Here is a 25126-nt window from a genome sequence, read left to right on the forward strand (position 1 = left end):
ATGGGCAAGGCGAGGGGGAACATGGCTCAGCTTTCACATCATCACTCATCCAGAGAGCGATTTGAGCTCTGCTGGCAAACGTAATCGGAGATACCCTACTGGCATTGAGCCACCCCCAGTTCATGGTCCACATTCGGTGATTGACGGCATTTTTCCAAAGATGAGAGGGCGCAAAGTCCAAAGACGTCTGTTCAAACCATTGTTCGAATTTTCGTCAAAACGCTCAAAATTCATTGTGAGCTCTTCAGCAGACGCACGTCAAGCAATTGTGCGTCCTGCCATCCTATGAACAAATCCAGAGGTTCTATATGGCCTCTCATGATCATGCAGTGCAAGCCTGGTTGTCTCGCCTGCGCCACCAATGCCCGTGATATCTCATGCAGTCATGCCTTTCCTAAACGCCAGTAAAATTACAACATACGCAAATGCGCCCCGACATGGATGGTGGCCAGCCATATTCACATCACAAGAAGTACTCGGTTTGTACCTCTTTGCCTTGTTGTTGCTGCTGCTCCGCTCGGTGCAGGTCGTTCTCGGGCGCCGCATCAAATACATTAAAAAAGCGTTCGCCCGTGTCGCTGACTTCGAGAACGCTGGCCATGTTGCCGCAACGATAGCAGTAGTTTGGAGCGCTCCAGACTGTGCTCAACCGATCGTCGTACAGCACCTGGTAGCCCTCCTGGCAGAGCTGATGCGCACGGAGGATGTGCGACATGCCATTTACCTCGAGGAACTTCTTGACCACCTGTGCGCCAAAAGTGTAGCCTGCACCTCTTGGACTCAGACTGAATTCGTCGCGCTCCGAGTCCGGGTCGCTCCAGACCAAGTCGGCCATGGGGCCCTCGTGGGGTATCTCGCGGAAGCGGTCGATGATTTTGATCTGGTCGATGGAGTGGATGGAGGGGCTGAGACCGCCGTGGACGCAGAAGATTTGGTTGTTGATGACGACGGAGAGGGTCAGAAAGTCGAACATGTCGGTAAAGTAGTGCCAGACGTTGGCGTTGCCGTACTTGCGCGAGCATTCGGTGTAGAAGCCGTACGACTGTGTCACGCCGCGCGATTCGTGGTTGCCGCGGATGAGGTGCACGCGATGCGGGTAGCGCAGTTTGAGGCAGATGAGGAGCGATATTGTCTCGACGCTGAAGAGGCCGCGATCGACGTAGTCGCCTGCAGGGGCTTGTTAGATGCTTTGCTGGTCGTTTGGACCCACGAAGGGCCACGTCGAAGATGGAGCCGCCGCAACAACGGGACGTACCGAGGAACAGGTAGTTTGTGTCGGGGCAAAAGCCTCCTATCCTGAATATCTCAATCATGTCGAAGAATTGGCCGTGGATGTCGCCGACGACGGTGACGGGGGCATCAATGTGGACGACATTGCTCTCTTTCATCAAGAGCTCTTTAGCTTTTGCGCAAATGGCCTCGATGACCGAGTCTGCAAGCAGCTCCTTCCTGTAGAGCCTCGCTATGCACTCGTCGAGGTCAACCGTGGCTGCGAATGGCGGGGCAATCAGTTATTGTGCAGATGGTGGAGGTTGCGGAAGCTTTGTTACGTACCCGGAAGGCCTGGCATAGCGGTAGAGTGTGACAGCGAGCCGTGAGCGCGGACTCGGAAGGAGAAGCAGTGACTACGAGTGGGACAGTATCATCGTCGCGTCGCGGGGTAGCAAGAGGCAAAGTTGGAGGTCAGGTCGTAGGTAGCGCAGCAGAAGAGGTGTAGCTGATTCAAGCTCTCGCCGTCGTCGGCAAATCTGGCGCTCCGTGCCGCCAATCAAGCATCGGGGTCGACCTCCAACGAGCATTGGACCTGTCACCTACATCAAAACGTCTTGCTGACCTCTGGCCTTTGCTGGACAACGCCGCCAAAGCAGCTGCTGTATTATCGACCAGCGCCGGCCCCGTAGCTTTGGCTTCCATGTCTTCCGTCGCGTGGGCCATCATCCGCAATTGTTACTCGGCTGTGGACCTCGTGGAGCGACCTCCGTCTTAGCTGGCTGCCTTTTGAATTTTCTCTCATCCGAAACCTTTTCCTCTTCCAATTCTCATCTTTTGTCTTCGGGTCGACGCCATTGGTGCCGTCTGGCTAGCGCTTGCCGTCGTACCTCCTCGCCTGCGTGATGCCATAGCACCGCACGCCTTGGGTCAAATTCATCACCACGACCGCAGCCATCCTTGCCCACCGCAGCACCCTCATCTCTGCCATCAACCGCCGGCCACCACTCCCTCTGCTCGGTACTTTTCCAAGTCCATCGTTGCTTTTCTTTCCTTAACTTGTCATCTTTTAGAGCGTTCGGCCGTGGATAACCTCGCTCCACCATGTCTTGGAGCGGCCCTTCGGCCGGTGCCTCGTACCAGCCGCCTGCCTATGGACAACCGCCGTACCCTCAACAGCCACCTTATGGTCAACAACCATATGCCCAGCCCTACCAGCAACAGGCCTATCCGGGTCCGCCGCAACCTCCGCCGCAGGGACCTCCAAAGTAAGTGGACCGTTCCTGCTTGATGAATCGATTTCTTTCTTTTTCCGTCTCACCTCGAGCTGGGTCTCTCTCTGTCTCTTTTTGCTCAATTGTCTTCTCGTCGATGAATCCCATCTCCTTTCGTCCGCTGATTTCCTTTCAAAAGTCCACCTCCGCACTCAGGCAAGCGAAAAAGCAATCCCGTGATCACCCGATATCCTGTGCCAACCAACTACCAACGCCCGCCTCAAAATGCCCAAGGCAACCCTCCCTACGGACAAGGTCAGTATCCGCCCCAGGCATATCCACCACCTGCGCACAATTATCCGCCACATCAAGCCTACCAGCCACCGCCGTACCAGCAAGGCTATCAAGGATATCAACCATCACCTGGCTACCAACAACCACCCCAAGGCTATCAACCTCCACAAGGCTACCCGCACGGATGGCAGGCGAACCAACCCTATCAACCACCACCACCAAATTATGGATATCCTCAAGGCCACCAGCCTCCCCACGACCCTGCAGCCCCATCACCAGCTTACCCACCTAGCGGGTGGCCACAGGCTCCACCTTATCCTCAAGGAAACCAAGCAGGCCCTTATCCACCAGCAGCACCGGATCCTAATGCAACGCCGACTGTTGCCCATGCCAATCCTTCTGGGGATGGGCCATCGCCTAAAGCTCCCCGCCCGCCAAAATCGCGCCGGAGTACCATAACTAGGAACGCAAGCATAGACCCAGCCGACCTTCCAGAGTCTCAAAGGCTGTACCAAACTGCCGCATACACGATCAATTTGGGTTTGGATGATTGGGACCAATCTGACTATGATGGCGCCCTCTGGCCAAAAAGCAATGAACCGGTCAACCAGGAGTTTAGTCTCGGTGTCATAGTGTGGCACCCAGCCGACAAGATAACACGTGCATTACCGTCGCAATTCGACGATGTTCAAAACTGGGTGGGACTCGATGAAACCCAGGCAGTTGGCAACGCCGAATCGGTCTCCATCTACTTCGGCCCTGAAAATGCCCACGAAGCTTTCCTGAGCATCCGACAAACAGACGAGTGGGAGACTGCCAAGCATGACTCGATCTTCCATGAATTCACCGCCAAGTCGGACCTCATTGCCGTGGAAAACGTTATAGCAAATCGTGATCGTCCAGATCTTCCAGAGGACGATGCACAGGGCCCTAAGGGCGAGGAACCATCAGACAGCGAACCAAAGGTGAAGAAGGAATCAGAATGGAGTGTTATGGACAACCTGGAACGAGCCCTCTCCACCGAGCAAGATGGCGACTCGAAGTCGCCCAAGAGAAGTCTCTCTCGGTCCCCATCCCATGCTCCCGCACGAGATGATGCTCAGGAGCAACTTCTCGCAGCCCTTGGTGTCACTGGCTCTCCAAAGCCAATATCTGAAGCTCCTCGTCCTGCAAGTCACGTTCTACCGCCGCAATTCTCACACAGCCAGAAACCCGAGAGACGCAAATCTGGCGGCCGCCGGGATTCCGAAAGGCATTTTAGCGACTCGAAGCAACCGCCTCCTCCGCCTCCGCCGGGACCACCTGGACCTCCATCTTTCCGCAATGGATTTGACGCCCCTCATCACAATCATCCAAGCCACAGTGGCCCGCCGTACAGTCAAGGAGGCTTCCATCAAAGTGGGCCCCCTCAACATGGACCTGGCTACTCTCCAACAGCTCCTCCGCCACCTCCTCCCCCTCCCCAGCGAGAACGCTCTCCTTCATATGATCCTTGGAACCCCAATCCGCGTCGCACGTCAACCAATGGATTCGGTGGCCGACGAAGTCCGGCCCCGTCGGATTCAAGCCAGCGCACAGCGGCAGGTTCAGACTTTCATATGGACGAGAGCGATCCATTCAATCCGAATGCTCCCGAGTCGGGCCATCCTCCTCTGAAGAGGTCTGGGAGCAGTGCTGGCCGGAAGAGGAGCTACGAGGAGACTGTCCCCAACGATCCGAAGCAGCGGCAAGAAGACGACTACACGCCGCGAATCAAACGACGGCAACCGCGCGTTGCTGCTGCATATGGGTGAGTTGAATTTGAGAGCCTCGTTTGCTTATGCTGACCTGTATGAAGCCGTCGGTAGGATCCGCCCATCAAGGGCTTGAACATCTCATCTGTTCATGACCAGACACCCGGCCCAATCTCTGCTCTACATAGGGATACTTTGCTCGGAAAAACTAGAGTATTGGTCGAACTCGAAGCGGTGACAAGCTGCTCAACCAGCTCCCAGGCAAGTGCGCCAAAGTTCTCAACAATTCCAACAAATTACTGACTCACCACTGCCAGGCTCTCACATGAAATGCGGAAGCAACATGGTGAGCAGACTGGAGAGAGCGCCGCAAACCCCTCCTCTTTGCATTAGCGAACGGCGTATGCGTGTAATATTTGGCTGTCAAAACTGTTTGGATCATGTATCATTCCTTCCTTTACGACCGTCGTGGTGGTGCCCTCCTTCCCTCCCAGCCCCGACTCACGCTAACCAGCGGACTGTCGCCGGCGGAAAAATAATCCTTTACTCACGGCGGCCGGCTGGTGTCACAAAAAGCACCCTCGAGAGGGGGCAGGCGAGCATGTTTCGGCGAGGTTTCGCATTTCCCTCACACCTACCTTATCTACCCACAAAAGTTATTTCCCTGCTGCCACGGACGAGGGAACGGGATCTATCTTGTCTTGCTTGATGCGGGGCACTTCAAAAACGGGGGCGCGGTTTGCTGTCTGGGGCGTGGGTCTCTTAACTTCCTTCAAAGTCGCCCTCCCCGTCGTCTGTCTTCATTCCTCCATTTCTCCACCGTCGTCTGCTCTTTCTCTTTCTATATTTCTCTACTTCTTCTTTCCTCTTACGTCCTAATTTCCCTTTTTAGTCAGTCGGAACAAAAGCTTCTTGCTTGCTTTGCTTTGCTCTGTGGAGAAAAAAAGAAAGACTAGATAATATCTTACTCTATTTCCTCTCGACACGTCTGTGACTGCTTGTCGATCCATCTCGCGCCCTTTTACAAGTCAAGTCTGTTACTACCATCTATATCAAAGATATTCGAGTCATCATATATTCGTCAGTCTCTGAGATGTTCTTTCGTCAGTTGCCAGTCTACTACCAGTCAATCAGTCAATCAGTCAATTCGAGTCGCTCGTCATCGTCATCGTCATCATCGCCATCGTCGTCAATTACCAGTCTCCTTCGCCAGTCACGTCGTCCGCAGCGTCCATTTCTTTCTTTCAAGTCTAAACTCTTAGTCGATTGCTCCGCTGGGGCAAGCGCCCACACGAAGGTTATGTATCACCGGTAGGTGTGATGGCGTCCCTACGTGGATGACGAGAGAAATACCAGGCCAATGACTCGATTTGAGCCACATGGGGAGCATTCAAATCATCAAATGCTGACGGACCGGGAGCATTCATGCGCCTCTGGCCAAAGGACTTGGCCGTTCAAACTCCTCGAGACGGGAAGCTCATCCGTGGTCCAAGGGCAGTGCCAAGGGAGCATCCATGCGTCTCTGGTCAAGAGACTTGGTCATTTACAAACCTGGAAGATGAAGCAAGATCACCACTGCTCAAGGACCTTGTCCGAAACAGGAGCATTCAGACGCCTCGTGCGCGGAGCAATTGGGCCTTGACGCTAAAAGCATCTAGTGTGGAGACGGGGAGCGTTCAAGCACATGCAGCTAGAAGACATGGACGTTCGAACGAAGCTTCCACTTGGTCAAAAGACGGCGGCTGGGGAGCATTCAAGTGCCTTGAGTCAAAACTCTCAGGCAGTGGAGCTCCGCGCGTCTCAAAGTCCAAATGCACATCCCTAAAGGACTGTGGACAGGAAGCATTCAAGCCACATGTGACTACTGAGCCCTGGCATGGTACGATACAAGGCGTGTGGATATGGGGAGCATTCGAACATCCTGAGGCCAAAGGATTAGGTAGTGTACCTGACTGACTGAATAGGCGAACAACAAAAAAAGGCAAGTAGAGCAACAAAAGAGAAAAAAAGCAAAAAGCGGAATTGGGTGCGGCGAGAATCGAACGTCAGACCCGACGATTTACGCGGGAACATTAGTAGGCGCCTCGGAACCTACTCGCTCAACCAATTACGCCAAAGGCCCTCGTCGGACTCTCCCGTCCAGATCCGTGCTAAGGGTCTGAACTTCTGGAAATATAAACACAGAGAGTTAGATACCTTTGGCGTTGGAGTTGCAGAGGGGTGGTTACGGGGAGCATTCGAGCGGCTGTATGTTGGACTAGCAAGGTGGGGTATGCAACACTTCATTTTCACTGTTGTACGTAGGTAGGTACTACAAAGGTGAGTACGATCACTCCTTGACCAACCTCTGCGCCTCGCCCGCGCCATCATCGCCATCATCCTCACTCTCCGTCTCCTCCTCCTCACTCTCCTCATCCGTCTCCTCCTCGCTGTCAGTCTCTTCCTCCGTCTCCTCCTCGTCATCGTCATCTTCGTCTTCATCCTCCGCCAACCAGTCATCCAACGTCTTCTCCTTGGCGCCGTTGAGCTGGTCTGCGGCACCACCCACGCCGAACCCACTTTCCTTCGCCGCACGATCGAGCTGCTCGCTTGCCGGCACGATTCTGTCCTTGGGACTGGTGTAGGCATACTCTTTGGAAACACCTGCCTCGTCCCGCAGCGACGGGTCGGGCTCCTCGCCCTCTCGCACCCACTCGGGCAGCACCTCCTCGCCGCCGCGCAGGCCCGTCCCGACGATGCCGCCTTCGTCGCCGATGACGAGACTGGCGCTGCCGAGCGTGTATGCGGCGCGGCTCTCTGACGGAGATGGGGCGTGCGGGACGGGCTTGGGCGCCAGCAGGAGCAAAGATGCCAGATCCGTGGCTGAGGGAACGGCAAGTAGGGATCGATAAACGCGTGCGCGGTCGCGCAGGTCGTACGATGTGTCGTAGCGTGTGAGGAGAATGATGTAGTTGTAGAGAAGTGGGATCGGATGGGGCGGCGTTGCTGCAGGTGTCTCCTTAGGTTCGACGATACTGGCGTCGTTGAACTCGGAGAAGCCGCCTTCGTCGCCTGGGAGCAGTAGCGACGAGTTATCCGCGGCGTCCTTGTCGGGCGAAGCGTCTGGTTTGGGCGGCGGGTTGAGGAGCAGGTGTTGAAGGTACACCTTGGCAGCTAGTAGCAGAATCTGCAGCTTGCTCTCCTCGGCCTCGCCCGCAAAACCCTTGGCCAGAATCCGCAGAACGTCAGCGGCGATGTTATTGCTGGGCTCTGCCGATGCAAACTCGCCCACCAGCCAGATAATGCTGGCGCGCGCCGCCGGGCTCGTTGCCGTATCCAGGTTCTTAGCCAGCCGCACCACCGTACCTCGGTGAGCCTCTGGATCCCTCTGGATAAGGTGGCGGACAACCTCGAGCGCCTCTGCTACCAGTCGCGCATCTGGGCTCGAAATTTGCGAAAGCAGCAGCCGCATGCAGCGTGCTGCAACGCGCTGGTCAGAACTCCGCTGCGCGCAGCGGCCGATGGCGCGGACCGCCTCGCGGACCAGACCCGCGTCGTGGCCGCCCGTGAAATGGGCCAATTCGGCCAAGATGAGGCTTTGGAGGTGGTGCGGACTGTGTGGGAATATCAAGGTGAGAATTTCGAGCTTCAGGCGCCAGATCTGTGGCGAGTCGGTGCTGCGTAATAGGAAATGCGAGCTGTATCGCACAAAAGCTTCTGGACGCGCCATACACACGCGAACGACATTGTGTAGTGCTATCAGCTTGACGTCAGGAGAGGAGCGAAGAAGGGAAATAAGAGGTCCAATGGCGAGTTCAAGGTAGGAAGGAGTGCCGAGGTGGAGATAGCAGCGAGCGACTGCGACAATGACGGCGGAGTTGCGAGATTGGAGCAAGGGAGTCAGCGATTTCAAAAGATACTCAAGATCCGGGTCGAGGACGAGCACTTCTTCGTAGGAAGAAGGATCGGCTGAATCTTCGTCTCCCGACTCTTCGCTCGACTCGTCGTAGAAACCCTTGGTTGGTTTGTTGGTTCCGTTTTTGGAGAGCCCGGGCCTCTTGATGCGGCGTGTTCGCCGCGGGAAGCATCTGCGGGCGTAGGTAGTCATGAGTCGGAGTGTAGCCAATTGACCCCATTCATCCATGTCCACCAGCTTGCGTATTAAACTCCTATAGTGAGGGTGAATTAGATCTATCCTTTCGGGACAAATTTCCAAAAATGCGGCCACCGCAGCACCAGCCACGTAATACTGCTTGTCTCCCAAAAGTATGGAGAGGTAGTCCAGAAGCTGCGGCATGGTGTTGGGGTCTAGTCGGTAGCATTTTGGTATAGCCAAAGCCGCGGCCTTTCGCACATATGGGCTCATATCTCCGGTCGCCCTCTTGATACCCAGAGATACGATTTGGCTTATAACGGGCACGCGGATGCCAGACATGACGCGCATGGCGAGCGCTCGTACTTGGGGATTCGAGTCTGCGAGCGATTTCTGGATTGTATTGATCGAGAGAAGAGCAGTGTCGGGTTCGGCCTCGGCATGGAGCAAGAGGTAGATGTAGACCAGCTTTTTGATCTCGAGGGACGGCGATGCAATGTTTTTGATGACGGCGCTGAAGAACGGGAGGGTGGGTTGGTTGCGGTATGCCATCTAATTTTGGGCGTGCTCCATCAGCAATCTGTACAGACGGATTCGAGGAGGTTGTCATACGGCGATGATGCGCCGAAGGCCTTCAAGCACCTCACGCTCATGGCGGGAGTCTAGCAGGCGCTTCAACTGTTGGGCGGGTATCGGACGGGACGACGTTTTGCGAAGGGAAGCATCACGCGCCGCCTCGAGCGTGAGATCGCGGGCTGTAAATCAAATAAGAATGAGGCCGTAGCAGACATGCGATGCGAGGACAAAGGGAGCACACCCGTTTCTAGGAGTTCAGAAACTCTCGAAAGGCTCTCCATCCTGTTGTTTCGGGACGGGCGGGGGCGAGATGTTCGTGATGATGTCGGCGGTCGTGGTGTTGAGTTGCTGCGCGGAGCACGGATCGCTTTCCGCAGTGGTGTCGGTGCCCCGCTGCCATCCAGCGAGCTTGACGAAAAGTCGTCATCGGAATACCCAAGAATTGAAAACATGATAATCAACGATCCTCCCCGAACAACTTTCTGCTAAAGACAAGCACATAACCCAAGCTCCCCCCATGTCGACTTGCTTGGAGGCTCAACCCTTCCCGGAGGCGTTTTGCAACACCCGGTCAATCTACTCACGCGGCCACCATCTGCACCACCGGCGAATCAGAACATGCATACCGACTGTCCAGTTGTGCTCCACGGGCTGAGCATGCCTGATTTAATACAGCACTTGATCGGCATTCACTCCGCACCTACGACCCTGATTGTCTGTTCTTCCCGCAGTGCTTTCGAGCATCAACTTTTGAGCTCTCTCAGCGGACCGCCGCCTCATGTCGATCAAGTAGACGCCAACGCTGTCGACGTTGGACAGGTCAGCAAGCATCCACTAGTCATCCCGACGCTGCATCTCCTATCATGCACTTCGACTATCCGTCTCGCTTTCTGTCCCAGTCTGGAGGCCCTACGTGCGCATCTTACTGTCCTCAGCGCGGACCACGTAACTGAACCATCTTCTACCAAACGCGGTGATACAAGGAGGCCGATTCTATGCATTCTCAATTTTCTTGCAATTCACAGGGAAACTACATCATTTTCTGCCCAAGGACTCAGCCGAACTCTGGCAATCGCAGTCGATGCTGCTGCTAGATGTGGACAGAAGCTCGTGCTCTCGGAATGTCCCGTACCACCGGAAACAGGCAGGACCGAGGAAGGCAGCCATGAAGCTGCGATGGAGGCAACAGGACCAAACGATGGTCAAGACAGTGCAGACACAAGAGATCCATGGGAGGAGCAACTTTCCATTCTCAGCGTCACGACCAAAAGCTTCGGCGTCGGTAGTAGAGGATGGGCCGGGCGGACAGTCTCGGCCAGAGCCGTGGCCGAAAGATGGTGCCGGTTTGAAAGATATCAAGGTGTCCAGGCGCGGCAGGTTTTCTGAAGACCTGAATAACGAAAGGAACATGCCGCTTGAATTCGTCATGAAGTACACAGCACAGAATCACAAGTTCCAATGAGACCTCTCTGGCAGCCTAAAGTCATAAAGGGAACATGGGAAATATGCCTCAAGCACAAGGCCGGGAATAGTTCGGAGAATCTGCCGTCGTTGAAGCTTTCCTCTCGGGTCTGTTTCAATGTCTACACGTAACAGAGATTTCTGGTACTGAAAATTCTTGTAATATCATTGGATATATGAGAAAAAGGGACAACAGGAGGTGTAGCAGTGGTCCGTCAGGGGGACCACGGGACCAATGACAGGCGGATATCTGATTCGGCGGAGATCAGATAAAGTTTGATCCGACGTCGGCCGCGCTATGTACGTCACCCCGAGGAGACCGACCCAATCCCAGAAGACCTCTACGCCTCGAAAACACCATATTCTTCTACGTCTCTCTTCCTCCCCGCCCTATGCGTTAGCCACCTTCACTCCGTGCAATTGGGCCTCCTCACCATTTCTGGCCGTCCGCACCGGCTCTCGCTCCTACACAAAGCCTCGAGATGCTGCGCCTGCAAGCTCTGGCCGGCAGAGCGCGCACGCGAGCTCCGACTTCTATCAAACCTCCTGGAATCGCCGCCAGGCCTTCTGCTACACCATCGAGCCTCCGAAACGTGCGCTGCGCCTCGGATAAAGCTTCCAATGGCTCCCGCCGAGCTCCTCAAGTCCTCACCTCTGGCGCACGACCGACCCTCGCGGGAAGGAGCAGGGTGCCCAACTTCTTCAGCAACCGCATTACCACCGACTCGACCGCAAAAAAGCCCCCCAAGATCCCCGCTAGCCTGAGAATTGTGTACAAGGCTGCTGCTTGGATAGGAATCTTTACCTTCGTGTCCGGCGCTCTTGTCGTCGGCTTCTTCATTTTTGATGCAACCACCTACAAAGAAGGACCTTTCCTGGAGGATATCGAGGTTTCGGAGCTTGCTTTGAATCCCCGTCGCGGTGGACCCAAGAACTTGCCCATAGCGGAACACTTGGTCGACGACGACGACAGCGAGGAAAAGAAGGAGTCAAAACACAAGCCAAAACTGGTCATTTTGGGAACAGGATGGGGAAGCATAGCACTGCTCAAAGGCCTCAACCCGGATGACTACCACATTACCATTGTGTCACCCTCAAACTACTTTCTCTTCACCCCCATGTTGCCTTCTGCCACTGTAGGCACTCTGGAACTCCGCTCGCTGGTTGAGCCCGTTCGCCGCATCGTCGCGGGCAAGAATGGCCACTTCATCAAGGGCAGAGCTCAGGACGTGGAGTTTTCAGAGAAGCTCGTAGAGATCTCAGGGACTGGCCCAGATGGCAAGGAGCACAGCTTTTACCTGCCTTACGATAAGCTCGTCATTGGCGTTGGATCTGTCACCAACCCGCACGGTGTCAAAGGTCTTGAGCACTGCCATTTCTTGAAGGACATTACGGACGCGCGTCTTATCAGGAATTCGGTCATCAGGAATCTGGAGACCGCAGTCTTGCCTACTACTAGCGACGAGGAGCGCCGCCGTCTCTTGTCCTTTGTCATCTGCGGTGGTGGCCCGACCGGTGTTGAATTCGCTGCCGAACTCTACGATATGCTCAACGAGGACCTTACCTGCTTCTTTCCCAAGATTCTGCGCTCTGAGATTTCGGTCCACGTCATCCAAAGTAGAGGCCACATTCTCAACACGTACGACGAGGCGCTCTCGAGATATGCCGAGGTAGGTCAACTTGAAATTTTCCCTCAGAATCGGCGCCAGAAGATTCGCTCTCGCTGTCGCCGTACATTACTTCCTTATTTTCGCCGTGCTGACTTCAACAGACTCGATTCGCGAAAGACCAGGTCGACGTGCTCACAAACTCGAGGGTAAAAGAGGTCCAGTCAGACAAGATTCTCTTCACACAGAAGGACGATGATGGAAACCTGTCCACTAAGGAACTCCCCATGGGTTTCTGCCTTTGGTCCACTGGTATCGGTCAAACGGAATTCTGCAACAAGCTCGCAAAGAAGCTTGACGGACAGCACAACAAGCACGCCCTCGAAACTGACGCCCACCTTCGCCTGGTCGGCGCGCCTCTGGGAGACGTTTACTGCATAGGAGATTGCTCAACCATCCAGGCACGTAAAATCTGATGCTGGAAGACACAAGGGGAATCTTCTCGCTGACCAATCACCAGAACAACGTCTCCGAACACATCGTGACCTTCCTCCGCACACTGGCTTGGGAAAAGGGCAAGAGCCCCGAGGACATGCAAATCTCCTTTTCGGACTGGCGTCAAGTCGCCAAGAGAGTAAAGGCGCGCTTCCCGCAAGCCGCCGACCATCTGCGGCGCCTGGATCGACTTTTTGAGGAGTACGACAAGGACCGCAGCGGCACCCTCGACTTCGGCGAGCTCCACGAGCTGTTGCGCCAAATCGACTCGAAGCTGACGTCGCTTCCGGCAACGGCGCAGCGCGCGCACCAGCAGGGCCAGTACCTTGCGCGCAAGTTCAACTCGATTGCGCGCGCGGCCCCCGGCATGGCTTTGAACCAGGTCGACTACGGCGACCTTGACGAGGCCGTGTACCGCGCCTTTGAGTACAAGCACCTTGGCTCGCTCGCCTACATTGGTAACGCGGCCATTTTCGACATTAACGGCCTGAACTTCTCTGGTGGTTTGCTGGCCGTCTACTTGTGGCGGAGTATCTACTTTGCGCAGAGCGTGAGTTTGAGGACGCGTATCCTGTTGGCCATGGACTGGTCCAAGAGGGCGCTGTTTGGAAGAGGTGAGTCGTCGCCACAATAATCTCGCAATTTGAGTTGGAGCTGACCTTGGCCGCTGCAGATCTCATGAACTTTTAAAAATCCTTTCTTGGAGAGCCAGGCCGTCCTGGCTGGTTGGATAGACTTTGGTTTGGTGGAAGTTTTCCTTGAACCTAACACATTCATCGTCCCCTTGGTGCTTTGGTGGTAGTAGTCAGCGAGCGGGCTTCCTTCCCAAGCGTTGTTCGGTTCGTCTCGAAAGCATTGGTTGGGGAGTAATTTGTACACTTAAGGAAATTGGGCATTGATGATGATGGGTGGTGCTAGAGGGCTAGAAGAAAGATGGAAAGAGGAAGAGAATAACAAGAAGAAAACGATTTCATATTTTTCCCCATCCAGCCATCCCTTTTTAGTAACTCCGACCCAATGCAGGAACAGACGCAGCCAAGATTATACACATGGTGAACACCCCCTGAGACTAGGCATCCCTGAGTCTCCCCTACCTACCTAATGTAGGCCCCATGGCCTCCCCTGACGCTATGCAATGCGATTACATGCTCAGCTTACTCACGCCTTGCCCTTCCTCGCCGCGGTCTTGCTCTTGACCTTTTCAACCAACTTCTTCAAATCATCGCCTCCAGCTGGCGCACTCTCATCAGCAGCAGCAGCACTCCTCTTAGCCTTCTTACCAGCCGGCGCCCCCCTCTCCACCGGCACATCAACATCGTCCCTCTCAGCCCTGTCCTTGCGCTTCCTCCGTCCTTCCTCCAGCAGCGCCGTCATGCCCTGCGTGCGCTTGAAGCGCGGGTTTGTCGGGTCAATCGCGTACTCGTGGCTGTCAAAGACGGCCTTGAAACGCGGGTCCGCCGTGTCCATGCTGAAGCCGCTCTGCTCTTCGCCGTTTGCGTCGTCGGCGGCGTTTTTCTTGGTCTTGTTCTTCTTGCCCTTGCCCTTGCGGCGCGCCTCCTTCTCCGCCTTCTCGATGGCCTTCATGTCGAAGTGCTTGAGCTTGGCGTCGGCGCCCTCGTCGGCCATGAGCAGCTCGAGCTGCGCGCGCTCGGCCGCTGCTGCTTCGGCCGCGGCGGCGCGTTCGGAGGCGTTCTTTTGCTTGGCCGCCTTCTTGGCTGCTTTGGCGGCGCGTTGGGTCTCGCCGGCCGGGTCGGTGAAGAAGGGGTCGTTGAAGGGGTCGTCGTCGTCGGGGCCGGGCGCGTGGGCGTCCTCCTCGGCGGCAGAGGCTTCGGCGTCGCTGGCCGCGTCTTGCTCTGCTGCTTGCTCGTCGCTGATGGCGCCGGTGCGGGCGGCTCGGGCGCGCTCCTTGCGGCGTTGCTTGCGTTCCTTTTCCTTGCGGATGTACTTTTCTCTTGTCGTTTCCTCGGGTGCGTTTTCGAAGACGCCCTTGCCCGTGTCGTCCTTGGATTTGTTGGAGAGCCCCGATGTGAACGTGATTTGCATGTCGCCCACTGGCCCATCACTGCTCTTTTTCTTTTTGGATACAAGACTGCCACTGCTGAGGCCTAGCGCTGCGCGCAGCTTTGCAGCCTTCTCCTCGCGTGCTGCCTTCTTGTCGTGCGTTGTGGTGCTGGCAGCCTCGTCTCCGGACGAAAGTGCCTCGTCCGATTCCTCGTCGTCCGAGCTGTCTGTGCCAATGTAGGCTTTGAGGTCGTTCTCGTCGATTTCCTTTTGGCTAAAGGCGCGCTTTTGCACCTCTTTGCGGGTCGTGTCGTCCGCGTCCCAGGTCAACTTGACCTTTGAGTGCGTCAGGGCGTCAGTGACGAATTCGTTGGGCTTGTAGCCGTCGGGAATCCGCGAGCATTCATCGCGCGGCTTGTCCTCCTCGAAACTGACTTCGTCGGGCACGAATCGCATGTCGAAAAAGTTGGCCGACGATAGGTATTCGCGGCCGTCCATGTTGTCGTAGAGGTATTTGGCCGTCGCGGCAGAATCGCACTCGATCAGGGCATAGTAGTATCGCAACCGCTCAAGCTGGTACTGACGGAGCGCCTTCGAGTCAAACTCCTCTCCCTTGTCTTCTTGCAGGAGATCCTGCTTGATCCTCTCGTCTTCCGAGTCCGAGTCCTCTTCCGATTCCGAGTCGTCCTTCTTGTTCTTTGAAAAGATCTCGCGCGGCGGTCCCTCGAGCTCTTCCCTCTCCATGCGTTCCCGGCCAAACTCGCTGGGATACACCGTCACCTTCGATATGCGTCCTTCGGCGGGGACAAAGCTCGATGCTACCGCCATCAGATCCGTCGCGCGGATGTTGTCCCAGTCGAGATTGACCACCGCGATCCGTGTCGTCGGCTCATCCAGCTCATCCACCTGCGGGTCATTGCCATTGTTGGGGAACTCGACCGCCTCGTCGTCAGACACATCGGCCTCGTCCGAGTCGTCATCGTCGTCGCTGTCGTCGTCCGAAGACGAGGAGAATCCACCGTCTCGCGCTGGATCATATTTGCGGTCGATGCGCGCGAGTTCGCGCTGAACCTCGTCGTCGTCGTCGGCCTCGTCCGACTGATCGGCATCTTCGTCTTCCTTGTCCTCATCCTCATCCTCATCTTCGTCTTCGTCCTCGACCCGGTAGATGCGCTCCAGCTCCTTCTTGCCCGCATTCTTGGAGACTTTGCGTCCGTAACGGTCGACCGAGGCTTTCTTGGAAAAATCGTCGTCCTTGAGCATGTGCGCAAAGCGCTTGTCGAGCGTGACGCGGTTGTTCTTCTTCGAGGGCAGCCGGAAACGCGGATCCGTAGTCATGTTACTGAAGCGAGGGTCACCTGTGGACGTCTTGTCAGCCTTTTTGTAGCTCCCAATTGCAGTGCGGTGTTGCGCAAGTCTTACTGATGGTCGAGCCGCTGGGCTTGGAGGCATTGCCCTTGCCCTTGGGGGCTTTTTGCTTGCTGGGTTTGGGCATGGCGACTTCAGATACTCTGCTTTGCGACTAAGAAGTATCGGAATCAGCGAACGAGCGACGCGCGCAAAAGAAAGTCGCAAAGACGGGGGTTGTTGAGGAAGACGCGCAGAGGGACTCGGCTCCAAAATTTCGCGCCAAATTCCAAGCCTTATCGATAAGACATTCCGAAGCGCTTATCTTATCGGAATGTGGCGTCATCAACAGCTCATTGGGAACTGGCGACTAAGAAGTCACCTCACCCGGACTGGTGTAGGTAGTCGCGTGGCCTGCATCTGCGTCTCTCGCCTCTCCGGACTACTCCTCAACCACCACAGAAACCACTTGGGCCAAAAAGCACTGTACACACGCTCACCATGGCTTTCAATGGCTATCTGAAGTAAGTCTTGACGTCACACCTGCTTGCCAGCATCTACACCCAACGACCATCCATTTGTCTGCCACACCCCTCCTTTGCCCTCCTACTTCCCCTCAACCAACCCGTCTGCCTCTCCTGTCAGACACATGGGTACAACTACTTAACTGACTAACTCCTTGCAACAACAGCCGCCGCAGCTTCCTCTTCTTCACCGTCGCCAGCTTGACCGGCTCCTACTTCATCGCAAAATCCAACACGCTGCGCGCCAAATCGCAGCAGCAAAAGGAGAAGGGCGGCCCCGACTTTGGCGTCGACCCATCCCGCTCAGGTAGGTTTGGCTCGCTCATCCTTCCGGAATCAACGAGGTGACCAATCTCCCTGCGTACCTAGGTGGTGGCATATGATCAAACCCTACGCGCACGCACACACGCTCGCCATCGCGTCAAGCTCGAGGCCGCCAGATCGCATGAGCCAATTCCGGCTACTGTTTGGAATCATGTAGGATTGTCGTGTTGGTTCGCTGGGCTTGTTGGGGCCCGCGGTGGTGACATGTACTGCGGCAGTATACGAGAGGGGTGTGCGGTTGAGGTTACACAAGGGCGTTTATTGGGAACCAATTGGAACACGGCATGGCTTTTGACGACGCAGGAGGGCGCGAGGGCAACAGGAACAGAGAAAATGAAGTAGGTGTGGTGGGATGGCTTGGGGGTAAAATAAGTACGCATAGCACTAACCAAAATCGCTTGGACCACTGTATGAATGGAAGCAGAGTCGTGGTGTGCTGGTTGCTTCTCCGGGCACAATATCCTGTGGTTTGCGTGTGCAGAATGATGGAGCGCTCTAGTCGGCTTGCGTTGTTTGCAATATCGTTGGTGGTGGGGCAAGATGGAGAAGAATGTAGAGGAGTAATTCTGGGGCGGATAACGGGGGGGCGAGGGCGGGGAGCCTCTGCGACGTTTCGGCCCCTGCTCGAAACCCCCTTGTGCCAAGAGCTTCCCATGAATCGAGTTGATTGCAGTGATGATTGTCAAGCTGGTATAACATGTTTAATTATCAACGAGCGTCGCGGTTTTGAATTTGTTTTCCTTCTTTCAAGCATGTCGTGTCTGAGCAAATCTGAAATACGAAACTTAAAATCAGGGCACTGGAGAAGGGATGCAATGATGTGAGCAACTGTATGCGCAAAATAGCAAAGATTCCATCAAGGGCATTCTGATACTTTGCTTTCTGAAACTCGCAAGCGCTTAAACGATTGGGCTGTGGCTATCGGGGATACTCAAGCTGCGATGTCATTCAGTTGATATTTCTTTCAGCAACACAATATGTCCCCTCCGAAATATGGCGATAATTGTTTGAACACAGCTACCCCATTGAAAATTGCCGGGTTTTGCATGTCGTTAACTTACCAAGAAAATGTATGTCGGTGGTGTTGCAACGAGAACAACTTTGATGACAGCAAGTGTGGAATCTTGATCAGAGAATTAATTGCTCATTACATTTGCTACCTGGCTCATTTTTTGCTTTCAAAACCGTGACTTTGCACAAATTTAAGCCTTCCTCGGCTTGATGGGCTGCGGCTTGGGAACCGTGTCGATGTAGCCAGCCGCCTTGACCAAGCCAATGTCGCCGGTGCTCATGCCGACACGGTACTTTTGGTTACCCATGAACTCGAAAAGGAACGATGTGGGAAACCCGGCATCAAACTCGGCCTGGCAAAGTGTTAGTTTGGTCATTGATGAATGATGGATGTTTATGGAGTCAGGGGGTCGGAAAGGGGTAAACTTACCGCATCATCGATCTCGATGATCTCTTCCTCAGAGAGCTCGATGCTCAGCGCCGCAATGTTGCCCTCAAGGTGCTCCTTCTTGCGGATACCGACAATAGGGAAGACATAAGGCGACTTGTGCATGACATACGCCAGCGCGACACCCGTGAGGTGGGTGCCAGGGGCCTTGGTTTTGGCAATCTTCTCGAGGACGCGGGAGATGGCCAGCTGCTTCTCGCTGGGCGCCCACATCTTGCGGCCCTCGGCCTTGCCCTCCTGGACGGCCTTGAACTGCTCCTCGGTCTTGAAGTTGCCGCCGCCCAGTGCGCCCCAGGGGGCCAGCGCCATGCCCTCGTCCTGGCACATGGGCAGGATGTCGCGCTCGAAGTCGCGGTCGGCGGCCGACCACCGACCTTGGTAGACGGCGAAGGGCGTCAGGGCGTGGTCGCGGGCGTACTGGTTGGCCTTGGAGACGATCCAGGCGGGCGTGTCGGAGATTCCGGGGTAGAGAATCTTGCCCTGCTTGACGAGGGCGTCGAGCGAGTGCATGATTTCGGGGATCGAGGTTGAGAAGTCCCACCAGTGCAGGTAGAGCTGGGCGGATTGTTAGTTGGGGGTCATGAGTGGATAAGGGGGTTGTAAGGGGGTAAACATACCACGTCGATGTAATCGGTCTGCAGCTTCTTCAGACTGGCCTCGACGCTCAGCCTCAAGCTCTTGCTGTGGTTGCCCTGAAAGTTGGTCTTGAGCTTCTCGGGGCCGCCCTGACGGTAGTTCTGCGATAAAATCAGTCCACCAAGCTCTCCACCAGCACAACAAAGAATCCACAAACCGTCGTAAACTTGGTCGCCAAAACAATCTGATCACGAATACCGCGCTCCTTCATCCAGTCGCCAATCCACTGCTCGCTCTCCTCGTTCTGGTAGTTGTTTGCCGTGTCGATGAAGTTGCCGCCTTGCTCGTAGAAGTAGTCGAGGATTTCGAACGTCGCCTTCTTATCGCACTTGCCCATGAACTCGCTCCAGGCGTCGCCAAAGTTCATGGCGCCCAGGCAGAGCGGCGACACGCGAATGCCTGCCGTGGTCGACAGGATGCGGTGGTAGCCGAGGGCCGACTTGGGCTGGGGAGCGGGTGCGAAAGCCATGTTCGTGGTAGTTTTGGCTTGCTTTAGTGGTTTGGTGTGTTTTCGAGAAGATGGTGCTTTGTTGGTTGGAGGGGCGAATGTGTGCTTGAGATGATTGAATCCAGCTGGGAGGAAGAGAATCTCTCTTTATATGCGGGGAAGCTCTCGAGTGACGTTCCGTTTCGACGACAAGCCATTCCTTTCTTTTCGCAGCCAGCTGCTCTCCGTCTGCCGTCCGTTAGTTAGCGCTTCGTCATGGTCGTTGCTCAAAGCTGTGCTGCCCAGCGACTTAACTCCGCCGTCCGCTCCACTCCCCCGCTCCGCCTTAATGCCGTGCGAAACGTCGTTCAGCGGAGAGTCCCTGATTGAGCAGCAACTGCCAATACGGGAGAGCTCCCGGAAAGCTGAAGCGACAGCCGCTGCAGCTTTAGCCGCATAGACCAGATCATTGTGGGGTGAGTCGTGAAAGTATGATGTAGGCAGACACCACGGTGCGCGTCGACAACCGCCGTGCCAGCACACCCAATGCAAACCCTTGGTCCCATCTAAGCATCAACTAAGCTCCCTAAGCAACTCTTGCAGCGGTAGTAAAGGCTTAGAGAAGGGAAAAAGTAGCGCGTCGGAAAGACGAACGACCAGACCCGCGCACACCAAGACTGGGGTGGTCCCAGCTCCTATCGAGATCCTTGCGCCACCACCAGACGGGCGGGACGGAGAAAAGGACTAACTCCGTCTACTTCCAATCGGGAGTAATCAGGTCCTGCGTGCTGCCACGCGTCAACAGCGCGCCTATTTCGTGCGCCTCTAATTTGTCTGCCTGTTCGCGTATCTGACCTAAAGAGCGCATCCAATAGTGTTCGGACGAGCAGCGGACGAATTATAGGTGGACAGGCTCTAAAGTGTCGACCTAGACATATCGTGACGCAGGAGGCTGTACCCATCTCAGGGGCTTTGTTTACCGGATGCTCGAGGAATGAAAATTGGGAAAATCATCAAAATCACTCACTTTCAGGCAGCAACAAAGCGCACCGGCAAGCGGCAGGAATACCAAAACCTCGTTTCCATTCATTGCGGCTGCAACTCGCAGCCAGCAAGCAAGAGAGCAAGCAGCTAGTCGAACAAACGCCAGCAGGAAACCATCATCTCCTCTCCCACACACTTCACTCTTTTCTCTCTCGATCTGCTCTTGAGTCTCCTGTTTTGAGGAGCAATTCTGGTCAACGAATGAGTCTGGGGAAAGAAATGACGAACAAAAGAGAAGGAGCAGCAAGACATTACTAGCCCAATGACGCTGAACTACCGACTAATCGAAAAGACATTACGCACGCCGCCCCAATCGTGTCTCTCTCAATGGTACCAATAATCGGCCGTGGCGATTCGCTTCCCGAGAGTCGCCGTGATGAGCGAATGCAGAGTGGCCAACTGGAAGGAAAAAGACAAAAAGCAAAAACGCCGCCCTTATGCAAAGAAAACGAGAGTATAAACACAGAGTAGCGAAGGCAAGTCCGAGTAGTGTACAGTGGATGGTAGAAAAGTTAGTTTTTGGCCCGTATTCCCCCGTGTCGATGGTGCTGAAATGACCAGGACATTCGCATCAAGAATCAAATAGGCGGGAGCTCAGCTCGTGTGCCGCTCAAATCGAGTTTCTGTCGACGTCGTGGTCGTCTTCATCATGCTCCTTTTGCTGAAAGTCCATCACAGCAATATCACTGCTTGCGGGCATGACAGCCTTTTCGGAGCCAGCTGCCGGCGTCTTCGTTCCAGGACTCTTCGACCCGGGCGTCTTGGTTCCCGGTGTTTTGGTACCCTTCCTGCCCTTGCCCTTCTTGCTCTTGGGATCACCACGACCAGCACCTGAGCGGTTGAGGTCGCGCACTTCTTGCAAGACTTCGCGGAAGCTCTCCTCGAGGTTGTTCATGCGAGCGAGCATAATCTTGTTCATTCTTGTCCGGTCCTCGTCGTCGTCGCTGCTGTTGTCATTCTCCATGCGGCGCTTCAAACGGGCTTGCCTGAGAGCGGCCATCTCCATTTGCGTTGAGAAACTTGCGGCCATGGCATCTGGCATGTCGCGAGGTCGGTTGTCGCCAAGATCCGAGGCAAGGTCGAGAGCCAGCGCGTTGAAAGACGGGTTGCGGTCCCGAGGAGGACGAGGCAAGTGTCCAAATCCCACAATATTTGGAGACGACTGGTTTCCAAAGCGATTCAAAGCAGGTCTGGATTGGATAGGCTGAGGGGTTCCAGGGGGACGTTTTGGTGTCCTGGTATGAGGGGTTGCTGTGCCGCTCCGATGAGCAGTACCAGGGCGCCTTGCAGGATTCGTAACGTCTGATGTGCGGCTCGAACCGTATCCATCCTTCTGAGGACTGAAGAGAATCGTATTCGTCGACAGGTTGCGACTATGAAGATGAAGAGGGCGAGGATGGCCTTCTCGAATCTTCGAGGACGTTGAGCTCGGAATAAGGGGAGTGTGTGCTGTAGTGGCTACTGGCGTCTTGAAGTAATCTTCATCTTCCGTCTCCGGAATCGACTGTCGCCTGACATCTTGGGGCTGATGATAGTTGACTCTTGACTGTACCTGGCTCAGAGGCTCTAGAGTTATCTCGTCCTCCGCATTGGTACCAAGCTCATCGTTCGTCCCGAGTTCGTCATCACCGTCGTGTGGGTGGTCATCATTGCTGATTGTCGGATCCTCTAGGTCGTCCCGAGTCTCGTGGGACTCTTCGCGCTGCAGTGAGAGGAGGTCAGGATCCGAGACAATTGATTGCATTCTGCGGATCGGCGGCCCGCCCATTCTGCCAGCAGTCTTGATGCGGCGAATACTTGGGCGTCGAGCATGCTCCAATTGTTCAAGCACAGAGCGAGGTTCTTCGAGCGGTGGAGATGCTCCTCCCTCGTGACCAACTCCCTGCATCCAGTCGCGGACCACGTTGCTTGACTTTCTCCTTTCAGCCAGCGAATCGGTCGTAATCTTCCGGTTGAGTGTGGGCCCGCGGAACGGGCGCCGGAACACCTCCTCCAAAGCGCGGTCCTTGTGGAATGTGGTAATCGAAGGCTCTCTGAGTCGGGTGCCGGGGCTGAAAAGGTCATCGCCTTCTCGAAGGCTAAAGACTGGCACTTTGGATCGCGATCTTCCTCTTTGCTCAACCAGCTCTTCGGGCTGGAATGCCATCCGGGAGAGAATCAATCTTTCGTAACCCCAGATGGAGAACAGAATGGGAAGATGAGTAGCCTTGATGAGCGTGCGGTTCATTCTCAAGAATCGGCGAAAGGGTAGGACGAAGCGAAGAGGGGTCATCAACCATCCAAGGATGTTCGAGGGCGGAATGTACGAAAACAACGCGTCCGACTTCACCATCGAGATCGTATTGACGGCGAAAAGGAACTGATGCTCCTCGTTGGCATTTTGCACAATGGCCATGAAACTGTTGGTCAACACAGTGATCAAAATGGTAACGATGCAGAAGTGCGTGACGAAGAGGAACAGAACCAAGATGGCTTTGCCGAGTGGGTTGTAGCTGCTCCATATGTCCCAGGCCGCAGGAGTGAAGCCCATGAGCATTTGGAACAGGGCGTATGCCGCGGATGCTGGAGATGAGAGTCCCTTGTCACCAAAGGCAAGACTGAATGCCACAAAGAAGCCACTGCAGCTGATGATGATCAGAACCAATACTGCAAAAAGGTCCATTGCCATCATTCTGAAGGCGATCAGAAGCTGTGAAAAGTAACGATAGTGGTCAAGCACTGAGAAGAGCCGGGGAAACAGGAGGACAGCCGTCGAAGCCAGGACATCGTACGCCATGCTTGCCACGTGATGCTTTCTGACATCTGGCATGAGGATGCCGTAGAGCCGTAAGACGTAGTAAACGACCATCATGCCCAAGATTCCAAGGTCGAAAGCGTTCCACACACTCTGGATGTAGAGATTGAAACCCTGCTCGGTAAAGCCGACAACTTCGTCAAGCATGTAGCCTGCGCTCCAGAACCAGAAAATCACTTCGAGTGCTGTAATATCAAGAGACTGCTCAACCAGGACGGCCACGAACAAGCCCAGCATAATGGCGAAAGAGATGGTGGAGAAGAGCTGCCGATAGCGCGGCACGCGGAGTCGCGACAGTTTAAACAACGAGGCCTCCCGTGGATCATAAATGGTCACTGTCCGGCGAAGCACGCTTGGATAGACCGAGCCAGAGGCACCTCTCTTGCCCGGAAATCGTGAGTTGTCGATGGTGCCGTAAGAGCGTCGCCGAGCGTTTTCTTGAGCAATGGCCCTGTTTGGGAGTCTGTGAAGATTGTCGGACGCCGAGTGGATGACGATTGTACCTGACCAGATGGCCTCCAGGATCTGACAAACGATTGGATGGGCCAAGAACTTTTTCGCCTGGGCCCTGATGGCAATCTCTACGCAACTAATTCTCGCCAATCGCGGCTGGGGCAGGGGCTTGACTCGTCCATTGACGTCGGACTGCGGCGGGGTAATGCCCTGCAAGGGATCGAAGTCATATGAAAGCGCATCTATGAGCTCACGGGTCGAGAACTCCTTGAGCAAGCGCATGGCGAGCAGCTCGCAAATCATGGCTCGAGTCTTGCACACGCCGACATTACCTGGATTTGCTTGGCCTTCTTTCTGGAATTGTAGGGTGTTGGCGATCAGTGCATACAAGGCGGCGCTGGAGAAGAGAGAATCGCGAATTTCGATCTGGATGGGCTTGACGAGAAATTGGGAAATCTGCGGTGAGCGCAATTGATCCCATGACAGCGTGGTTTCGCATCGTTGCACAACGAGAATCCGGATGGAATGGGTGATGCTGTAAACGGGGAGGCGGTCTGCTCGGTTACGTCCAATCAGCAGGCGCTCGGGAAGGTCTTGGTATTGACGAAGAGCCGCACGCAACAACAGCAACGGCGCGCTCGTCCTGGACGTACAAACGTCTCAGGTGCGTTGTCGGTGAGACATGACCTCGAGGAGGCGCAAGGCCACCAAGTCTCAAAAGCAAATTGGTTGGCGCCGTTGGAGGGACAAAGCAGAAAAGAACGGTCGTGACGTACCTAGATGTTCGGCACTGAAAATTGGCAATACGGGCTCGTCTTCCTCGTCCTCGTCGTCCACATCGTCGTCATCGATATCCTGGTAGGCGTCTTCGCGGTCCGAGGCGTGGCGGATCAGATATTGGCGGCTGTTGTCGCGGGCGCGAGGATTGCGATGAGACGAGAAGGGGGAATGTTCTTGCTGGCGGCGGCGACCTTTGCGAGGTCGCAGCAGAGAGGCTAGCATGTATCGTAGCTCCGCAGCGGCCTGGGGGAGTGGTGGTGAGGAAGGTCGGAGGAGGCGGAATGAACAGACGGAGGGTGGGAGGGGCGAAGGGTCGAGGGTAAGTCGTGGGATCCGGAGACGAACGGTGGGGATTTTTATGGGGTTGACGACGTTTTAAGGCAAGAAAGGAAGCAGCACAACTTGGAAAGAGACGACGTCTTTCCGGCCGGGGCCAGACGGCTTGTATTTGGCAGTCTAAGTCCCGCGGTGCGTGACCAACAGACACACACACTGCACCCAGCACCACCACAAGCACCACCACCGCGCGAGGCGGCGCTCTGGGCCTTATCTCTTCGCGCCCCCGTCCAGGCCAATCAGGCGCGCCCGCTAGCACACCTCCTGGTCCAACCTAGGGTGCCCCTGTTGGCAGTGTTTATACTGTAAGGTCTGCTGCAGCGTGCAAATATTTCATCGT

The 25126-nt window shown here is 55.3% G+C and overlaps 10 protein-coding genes across 10 annotated transcripts; 5 read left to right on the plus strand and 5 right to left on the minus strand.

The window, feature by feature from the left end:
- Positions 1 to 135: 135 nt before the first annotated feature.
- On the minus strand, positions 136 to 1704 carry BKA78DRAFT_140787 (Metallo-dependent phosphatase-like protein). The gene is made up of 3 exons (XM_066882756.1): positions 1555 to 1704; positions 1256 to 1489; positions 136 to 1167 (listed from the first exon to the last, which is right to left on the minus strand). The coding sequence occupies exons 1-3, from the start codon at positions 1568 to 1570 to the stop codon at positions 464 to 466; spliced, it is 954 nt and encodes a 317-aa protein (XP_066744669.1). The 5' UTR covers positions 1571 to 1704; the 3' UTR covers positions 136 to 463.
- Positions 1705 to 2313: 609 nt separating this feature from the next.
- Positions 2314 to 4564, plus strand: BKA78DRAFT_353068 (uncharacterized protein; the record flags this gene model as incomplete). The annotated part of the gene is made up of 3 exons (XM_066891477.1): positions 2314 to 2477; positions 2623 to 4506; positions 4555 to 4564. 3 exons carry the CDS (start codon positions 2314 to 2316, stop codon positions 4562 to 4564), a joined length of 2058 nt encoding a protein of 685 aa, XP_066744670.1.
- Positions 4565 to 5735: 1171 nt separating this feature from the next.
- Positions 5736 to 6406, plus strand: BKA78DRAFT_370622 (uncharacterized protein; the record flags this gene model as incomplete). The annotated part of the gene is made up of 1 exon (XM_066892683.1): positions 5736 to 6406. Exon 1 carries the CDS (start codon positions 5876 to 5878, stop codon positions 6404 to 6406), a length of 531 nt encoding a protein of 176 aa, XP_066744671.1. The 5' UTR covers positions 5736 to 5875.
- Positions 6407 to 6715: 309 nt separating this feature from the next.
- On the minus strand, positions 6716 to 9436 carry BKA78DRAFT_315139 (adaptin N terminal region-domain-containing protein). The gene is made up of 3 exons (XM_066888522.1): positions 9340 to 9436; positions 9135 to 9277; positions 6716 to 9074 (listed from the first exon to the last, which is right to left on the minus strand). Exons 1-3 carry the CDS (start codon positions 9377 to 9379, stop codon positions 6780 to 6782), a joined length of 2478 nt encoding a protein of 825 aa, XP_066744672.1. The 5' UTR covers positions 9380 to 9436; the 3' UTR covers positions 6716 to 6779.
- Positions 9437 to 9465: 29 nt separating this feature from the next.
- Positions 9466 to 10801, plus strand: BKA78DRAFT_315141 (uncharacterized protein). Its single transcript, XM_066888523.1, has one exon. It carries the CDS (start codon positions 9717 to 9719, stop codon positions 10482 to 10484), a length of 768 nt encoding a protein of 255 aa, XP_066744673.1. The 5' UTR covers positions 9466 to 9716; the 3' UTR covers positions 10485 to 10801.
- Positions 10802 to 11041: 240 nt separating this feature from the next.
- On the plus strand, positions 11042 to 13351 carry BKA78DRAFT_295854 (uncharacterized protein; the record flags this gene model as incomplete). The annotated part of the gene is made up of 4 exons (XM_066886533.1): positions 11042 to 12229; positions 12331 to 12631; positions 12652 to 13275; positions 13335 to 13351. The coding sequence occupies 4 exons, from the start codon at positions 11042 to 11044 to the stop codon at positions 13349 to 13351; spliced, it is 2130 nt and encodes a 709-aa protein (XP_066744674.1).
- Positions 13352 to 13819: 468 nt separating this feature from the next.
- BKA78DRAFT_353071 (uncharacterized protein) lies at positions 13820 to 16157 on the minus strand (the record flags this gene model as incomplete). The annotated part of the gene is made up of 2 exons (XM_066891478.1): positions 13820 to 16020; positions 16085 to 16157. 2 exons carry the CDS (start codon positions 16155 to 16157, stop codon positions 13820 to 13822), a joined length of 2274 nt encoding a protein of 757 aa, XP_066744675.1.
- Positions 16158 to 16510: 353 nt separating this feature from the next.
- On the plus strand, positions 16511 to 16881 carry BKA78DRAFT_353072 (uncharacterized protein; the record flags this gene model as incomplete). Its single annotated transcript, XM_066891479.1, has 2 exons — positions 16511 to 16533; positions 16701 to 16881. The coding sequence occupies 2 exons, from the start codon at positions 16511 to 16513 to the stop codon at positions 16879 to 16881; spliced, it is 204 nt and encodes a 67-aa protein (XP_066744676.1).
- Positions 16882 to 18059: 1178 nt separating this feature from the next.
- BKA78DRAFT_331655 (norsolorinic acid reductase) lies at positions 18060 to 19421 on the minus strand (the record flags this gene model as incomplete). Its single annotated transcript, XM_066889901.1, has 4 exons — positions 18060 to 18221; positions 18299 to 18871; positions 18934 to 19053; positions 19110 to 19421. 4 exons carry the CDS (start codon positions 19419 to 19421, stop codon positions 18060 to 18062), a joined length of 1167 nt encoding a protein of 388 aa, XP_066744677.1.
- Positions 19422 to 20857: 1436 nt separating this feature from the next.
- Positions 20858 to 24801, minus strand: BKA78DRAFT_140863 (uncharacterized protein). Its single transcript, XM_066882757.1, has 2 exons — positions 24447 to 24801; positions 20858 to 24224 (listed from the first exon to the last, which is right to left on the minus strand). The coding sequence occupies exons 1-2, from the start codon at positions 24670 to 24672 to the stop codon at positions 21034 to 21036; spliced, it is 3417 nt and encodes a 1138-aa protein (XP_066744678.1). The 5' UTR covers positions 24673 to 24801; the 3' UTR covers positions 20858 to 21033.
- Between the last annotated feature and the right edge of the window lie 325 nt (positions 24802 to 25126).

The sequence above is a fragment of the Phyllosticta capitalensis genome (genome assembly GCF_038381095.1).
Source record: "Phyllosticta capitalensis strain CBS 128856 chromosome Unknown BKA78scaffold_5, whole genome shotgun sequence".
Taxonomy (NCBI): domain Eukaryota; kingdom Fungi; phylum Ascomycota; class Dothideomycetes; order Botryosphaeriales; family Phyllostictaceae; genus Phyllosticta; species Phyllosticta capitalensis.